The following is a 7,060-nucleotide window of genomic DNA, read 5'->3' on the forward strand; positions in this document are numbered from 1 at the left end:
TTGAACGTCTAGTACCACACGGAGCACACAAGGACGAACCCACCACAGCTGTGGTGGCTGCAAAAGCAACCGCTCCAGCTAGGAAAACTTTGGAAACACCCCAAACGGGGCCTTGCCGACATGCATAGATATTTCTTTTTCTCACGGCAGTGCCGACATGCATGGATACAACGAGTCGGGGACAAAAAGGACAGGCACAGCGCATCGGACAAGAACACGCCACCAGCAAACAGAGATTTTTAAAAGGGAGGAGGTTAATCCAATCTTCAGAGCTACAGCGCCCCATATTCGCACGCGTCTCAAGAAGATGCTACGTGGAGTGCAGGGGGCCAAACCACCTGCCAGCCCGGGGACACGTACACCACCTCCACATCAAAGTATCAAACCACACCAGTTACTAAAAACACCCAAGTCTTGTCTATATAAATGGACGTGTACTACATGATCTGGCAATCCAAATCATCCAATCCAGTCGCCTCTTTCAGAAGGGAAAGCAGAGAGAAAGAAAGGAGCTAGAAGGCCTCGAGTGAAGTGAGCAAGCCATGGGCTCGGCAACAGTCCTGGAGGTGATCCTCGCCATCATCCTGCCTCCCGTCGGCGTCTTCCTGCGCTACAAACTCGGCGTAAGTGGTTACTTTTTCTACTGTGTACGGGCTTCGCTGTGCCTTATTTTACTCCCGTATCTGATCTGGTTATTACTGGTGTGGATGTGTCGATTCAGGTGGAGTTCTGGATCTGTCTCTTGCTGACCATACTGGGGTACATACCGGGGATCATCTACGCGGTGTACGTGCTGGTAGTTTAAGCAACAGCCTCTGCTGCAGGGTCCAGGCTTGGACGAGCGAGTCGCTGTGCAAGAGCAACTGATGCTGTCTGTGTTAAGATAGCATGTCTTTGTGTATGCTTGTATGTATTGAATATTGCGGATTTCATTTATTTGGGGAGCTCGGTATTGTCGATCCTGTGATGTCACGAGTGTACGTAGCTCGGGGACTTTAGGGCATTCGTCGGCTGTAGTGTTTGTGATCTTAAATTTAAAGTATTGGATGTCCAAATGATCTTTCGGAAGCAATCGAAGTGGGAGGTCAGTATTGTTTTTTCTTTTTTTTAACACAGTACAGACGCAAGCGCTCGTATAAACGCGCATACACTCACCTCTATAAACGCACGTACGCACATCCTATCTTTACTAGTAAAATGCCCGTGCGTTGCTACGGGCTATAAATGGATATAAATGAATTGAACAAATGATTAAGGTCATTTTTAAGGATGAAGCTCATTTCTCCCTCGTACATTTGTGTTTGGATATGAAATCCAATCGGCTCCTCAAAATTCAATTGTTTCGACAGTACGAGCTCCCCCAAATCTAACTTATATGAGAAGAAATATGATTGTTCAGACTATCCGTCATTATTATCTATAACGCGCGGTCCAAACACAAAAAGCCAACCTCATGACGCACCCTTTCATTTTCCTGTCGGACCGTTCCCTTCCAGCTTGGTTTATCAACGTAGTGGGCAATTTCTCGTTGGAGCCTTCTTCTTTAAAATTTAATGAAGCCCACCTCAGCTTCACCATGGCACACTTTCTCTTTCACACCGTACTTTCCCATGAATCGCCAAGCAGGAGTCCTTCGCCAACAGCCCTAATCCCCTCTCCACGTGTTCATATCGATCCACCACCTCTATCAAGGGAGGGTGGGTGAGCCTACGCCACCCATGACACTCTCAAGCTAAGAAGGCAGATCCAATGTTTTCTTAGCCATTGACACATTATAACATACAATTAAATGTCGCGTATTACCAAAAAATAAAAATATGATGTTCTTTGTTGGGCATGCAACTGATATGTCACCTCGTCGGTTATTAACTCTTGAAGTAACAAACCAATGCATTTACTCTTCTATCCCAACCAATAAATTGCATGACTTGATGAAAAAATATGAACTGCTCGCTCATGCAATTTGCTGCAAAACTATCTCTAATGCAATTTACCAATTTTTTAAAGTAAGAAAACTATTCCACTAAAACGGCCATAACGTAACAGACCAATCCCAGCCCCCAGTCTGTTCACTCTCAACCCTCACTCTTATAAAAAAATCAGCTAACTCGTGTTCAAAATGAGACAGTGGTCAACGCCATCATGATAGGCCAGTAGCAAGGGACAGAGAAGCCCTTGCGAAAATACTTTTTAGTTAGAAGGCTGGATGCTGATGAACATTGATTTTAGAACTGTAAACATATCCAATTAAGACACTACTACAACAAGATGTCAGATAATCTTGGCATCAATGCCGATGTTCGTCCACCTAGCTCCATTATCTTACTGTCAGAGCATGGGACTAATTCATTTATGACCAAGCAAAAATATCTAATGTATAAGAGCCTTGCGAGAAATATAGAACAAATATTGAGATTCCTGTAATTTGATGCTCACTTTGGCAACAAACACTTAAAAGCGGATCATTAACATAAAGGTGAAGCAGAATTATGAATTACTAACCATTACTTGATGACCTGTCTACACAATTGAGAGATTCTATACGTAGTATTATGCTTATCCATATGAGAATACCACAAAGATGGACATGTACTTTCCTGCTCCTAGACCATGAACCTAAAGGTTGTGATTTGCTTCTCTTCCTACCTTTGTCCTGTCAGGAACCCAACATTACTTATAATCCTTTTTCAGGCCGTTAAAATAAAGAATCAAAAGAAAGTCTGAAAGACTTCACACAAATAAAATGGCATATGTAATGAAACACATCCGGTGAAAAAATTGTTCTCATTGGAAGCACATCAATATAAAATGAAAAGTATCAATCAACTTATAAGTTGTAAGTGGACTAAGGTGCAGAACTTAATCGTTTGTCATCCTTTGTCGTCTACTTTGATGCCCAATCTGTATGACAAAAAAAACTAAATCAATTGTTCAGTCCATATATATAAAAAGAACCCCTGAGGTGTATCATATTTGTCAATCGTAGTTGCACAATGCGGCAGAACACTTATACGAAAGCAAAAAAATGCAGAGTAGAATTATCAGAAGTCTCACAGAGTATTTATTGTTGCCATTGCACACACACAGTGGATCTTGTTATTCCACCTGCAGTTAAACAAACAAATACTTGCTTGCGAAGATTGCGGAAAAACTTGTTATGTGGGCACGTTCTATTGTAACATGGATTAATAATCGAACATCACTAAAAAATACATATGCATGTGATATTAGCATAGTTTATCAGAAAATTTTAATGTGCAAATTAGCAAACACCTTCTGTGCATAGTAGCATCAAGAGGTGAAAAACAAGTGAACTGTAGCATCATGGAACCACTGAATCAAAGAGGATACTTAGAATGCAAACATTTTGGAGATGAGAACTCAATTAACCTTCTATCTGGCACCAGCTTCGCATGATCAACTTCATGGAGAAAAATAACTTCTACGTAGCACTGTGCTACCCTCTCAAGCTCTCACGCTCTTGTAGATGCATGTAATCCAAAATTCAGAGGACGATAGTGGAGGCCTGATTACATACTGTGGCAGCTGGTGCGGACAGGAACCAAGGCAGCAGCTCACGTCCTCCCTCCTCCATTTTTGAAGCATGTCTTATCAGTACTGCAAGCATGGCCATGCCAAGAAATTGAGAGAATGGGAGCTCACTCCCTCAAGTCGCAACTTCCCTCCAAGACATGTAGCTTTCATAAATAATAATAGACATGAACAACGATGCTTAGAGGCCATCAAAATTATTAGGAAATAACAACTTGTACTACACATACGTGTAATTAAATACTCCTCCAAGTAAATCAGATAGACTAAGAAAGTAATGCTCACATAAAGTAGAATTCTGAAGCGAACCGTGGTCAAGTAAAATATGTCAGACAGACCTCAGATTTTATGCAAACCAATTACGAAGTTCAGTAACAAAAAAGTTCCCATTAGAGACCAGGACGTTTAATTCATGGTTGAAGTCCAGATTAATTTGCTGGGAAGGACCGGGAGGATGGGAGGCTGACCTTGCAGGTGGGCATCGAGTACGACATCGTGGACATGGAGGTTGAAGGCGTGGAAACACTCTTCCTGCCCAGCGGCGGGGACGTCGTCGCCAAAGCGGCGACGGACGGAGTCCAGGAGGCGCCACGCCTCGATCACGCTCGTCATTTTACGCATTATGATACTCCCCATTATGACCAGTCTTATTAGGAAAAAGAAGAACTCAGCAGCCGATTTTGGTGGGTTACAGATTGTAACGGTGCAGAATAATCAAATGTGGATAAGAATTGCTACAGTTGCATAGCAAATTGATCTCAATTTATATGTGTACTTTTGTATGTAGGCACACAATTGTACCACGGTTGGGCAGACTTTAGACATCGGTGAATCAAATATGTTCACTTGCAAAAAGAAATGCAAACATATGAACGAGATCCAAGCATGTATTTCGGCATGTACAAGCAGAATTGCTGTGCAGGCTCCCCCAAATCTTGGAGCCCCCTTTTTTCTTGAATAGTAGTAATTAGTATGTCTAGTTGAAGAATTAATGAGCAATAAAAAATACGAAGTAATGAAGCTTAGACATTAAGAAATAAAATTACTTGTTGAGAAATATCTCATGTTAGGTATAGTATCTCCACCTCACGTGTCTCTTTTATAACTTACTTAAAACTCACAATCCAACACCTCAACGAACAAATTAATTGCATAAACCTAACTCTTGGTCTTCTCTCTGTCCTGAATATGGTGAAGAAGACATAAATTGCTCTAATTTACCGAAAAAGGCTTTCGCCTCACTTTATATATAAAGCACCGATCATCAAGCACCTAGTACAAACACACGCCACCGCAACACCATGATGCTGGGAGGATGGAACATTCCGTCTCCTTGTGCCACTTCTGCATGCTTAGAAGGATGGGAGGATGGAACATTCCGTCTCCTTGTGCCACTTCTGCATGCTTAGAAGGATGGGAGGATGGAACATTCCGTCTCCTTGTGCCACTTCTACATGCTAGAAGGATGGCACATTTTAACGGTTTCAAGACTTGCTTCTTGGTAGGTTATAATTTGTTGAGGAAAAATATGCTACCGTGATGACTAAAAAATGTTCAATCGTTTTTTTGTTCAGGTTCTAAGTTTTAGTGTCAATGGGCCCCCCGATTTCTCAGTTACAGCCCTAATAATATTGTGCCACACTCTGGTGACCATTAACAAAATAAGCAACACAAAAACTCGGAGAGATATCAGTGTTCCTCCCAACACACATACCTTCATCATTGCTCAGCTTGACATCAGCAACCTTTAGCTCATCCTCATGCAACTCAGAAGTTGCAGCACCGCCAGCAGCTGTTCGCTTTCTAAGACGTCCCAGGTTCTTTGTGGAAACTATCAAGCAGTAATCGGGTGTAAACACAAACAGTGAGTTAGTTAATGTATCGAACATGAACAGGGTTTCGCGCCTGAGGCGACGATGGTAAGAAATGAGAAATGTGAACTTCTAATCAGACCTTCCTTGGTGGAATCACATGGGGGCGCGTTGAAATCATCTGCCGCGCATCCCTCCGCAATTTCTCCTTTCGGTGGTTGCTGCGTTGCTGACTTCACATCATCTGTAAAATAAAATTGCAAAAAAAGTGATAATCCGAACGAAATTTCGCATCTGACACAGTGATCAACACTGCAACTGACCGAAGAAGTGTTAGCCCACAAAAAAAGCAAAGAAAAATCCAGCTCACGAGGTTGGGGGGCAATTTGTTTCGGATCGGGAAAAATACCAATCGATGCGCTCTCGAAAACGAAATTGACCGGTACGCGCGTATGCATGGCAAATGCCGGTCATTTGCAACCCCGACCAAACGAGTACCTCGAAAGCTCGCCTAAACTTCCAACCAACAGCCTACAGCTACGTGCCAAACCTCAAGCTAAAATCGCCTGGACGCCCGATCTAAACCGAAATGCAGGAGAAATAAAAAGCAAGAGTTCACGCACAGGCGCCCCGTATCACGAACCGTCGCTGAGTTCGATGAACTGGACGCCGGCGGCGCGCTCGCCCCGCGGCGGCGGAGCGGCGGCGGCGCCGCCGCCTCCCCGCCGCACTCTCCCCGTCCCGCGCCTCCCGCCTCTCATCGGCGCCGATCGGCCGGGGTTCGCGGCCGCGCCGGCGTGTGGGGCTAGGGTTTCCTCCCGGGTTTGAAACGACGTCGGCTAGGAGGACTACCGGAATGTGTGTTGCGAATGGGGTGGGGGCGTGGGTTTAGTAGCTCGCGCGCGGGTTGGGGTGGAGGCGCTCGAGCACGGCTGTGGTGGCGCCGTACGCATCGTCGCCAGCGGTTGGCGGACGGATCTGAGCATGCCTCACGGGGATCCGGCGGCAAAGGGAGGTAGCGCACGGATCTGGGTTGACGTTGGCGATCTTGAGGGCCGGCTCCATGGCGTCGACGTTGGACTTGCATATGATGGGGATCCTGGGCGGGTCCTTGACGCTGCCTGACCCAGCGAAGTGGTCGGCGATGTCGAAGATCTCGGGCGCCTGGTCGCACGGCAGCAGCAGGCACGGCGGGTTCAGAGTCTCGAAGCAGATCATCCTCTTGAAGCAGTCTCGAAGCAGACCTCGCTCGAGTCCGCACAGTTTGCCCTTTTTTTTATCGCTGGTTAATTTTTGCCGGTTTGTGCTCCGTGGTTTATTTTCGATCCTATCAGTTGGGAGTTTGGACGTGTGCGGGACTCGATCGCGGGGTTTTCTTTGGTTTTTCGCGGCTGAGGGGGAGGTGGGAGGAAGTATCAAAGAAGTACCAAAAAAGACCGGGTGAGGTGGGACGAAAATAAAACCCAGAATGCGACCTACCAACTGAGACATTAGGAGTAGAGATGAGCACCTTCGAGAGACTGAGCCGGCATATCATCTTGAGATTTTACGAAGTCATCGTAGGCGCCTCGTAGTCGACGGGAACGTCTTCTTTCACTGAAAGCGTATCGCCGGAATTCCTGAAATAAATTCAGGATAAATGCAAGCACCAGGATTTGAACCCTAATGGGTTGGAGATACCACTGTCCACCTAACCA

The 7,060-nt window shown here is 45.2% G+C and overlaps 3 protein-coding genes across 3 annotated transcripts; 1 reads left to right on the forward strand and 2 right to left on the reverse strand.

Annotated features, from left to right (window-relative positions):
• Positions 1 to 405: 405 nt before the first annotated feature.
• Positions 406 to 1,058, forward strand: LOC125552088 (salt stress-induced hydrophobic peptide ESI3). Its single transcript, XM_048715556.2, has 2 exons — positions 406 to 623; positions 722 to 1,058. Exons 1-2 carry the CDS (start codon positions 543 to 545, stop codon positions 803 to 805), a joined length of 165 nt encoding a protein of 54 aa, XP_048571513.1. The 5' UTR covers positions 406 to 542; the 3' UTR covers positions 806 to 1,058.
• A 180-nt stretch (positions 1,059 to 1,238) lies between these two features.
• Positions 1,239 to 6,854, reverse strand: LOC147976145 (uncharacterized). The gene is made up of 3 exons (XM_087520751.1): positions 6,264 to 6,854; positions 4,020 to 4,156; positions 1,239 to 3,618 (listed from the first exon to the last, which is right to left on the reverse strand). The coding sequence occupies exons 1-3, from the start codon at positions 6,852 to 6,854 to the stop codon at positions 3,576 to 3,578; spliced, it is 771 nt and encodes a 256-aa protein (XP_087376877.1). The 3' UTR covers positions 1,239 to 3,575.
• On the reverse strand, positions 4,063 to 6,227 carry LOC125552087 (uncharacterized). Its single transcript, XM_048715554.2, has 4 exons — positions 6,007 to 6,227; positions 5,506 to 5,607; positions 5,267 to 5,383; positions 4,063 to 4,198 (listed from the first exon to the last, which is right to left on the reverse strand). The coding sequence occupies exons 1-4, from the start codon at positions 6,122 to 6,124 to the stop codon at positions 4,188 to 4,190; spliced, it is 348 nt and encodes a 115-aa protein (XP_048571511.1). The 5' UTR covers positions 6,125 to 6,227; the 3' UTR covers positions 4,063 to 4,187.
• Positions 6,855 to 7,060: the final 206 nt, after the last annotated feature.

The sequence above is a fragment of the Triticum urartu genome, chromosome 4A (genome assembly GCF_056163025.1).
Source record: "Triticum urartu cultivar PI428250 chromosome 4A, HENAU_Tu73, whole genome shotgun sequence".
NCBI lineage: Eukaryota > Viridiplantae > Streptophyta > Magnoliopsida > Poales > Poaceae > Triticum > Triticum urartu.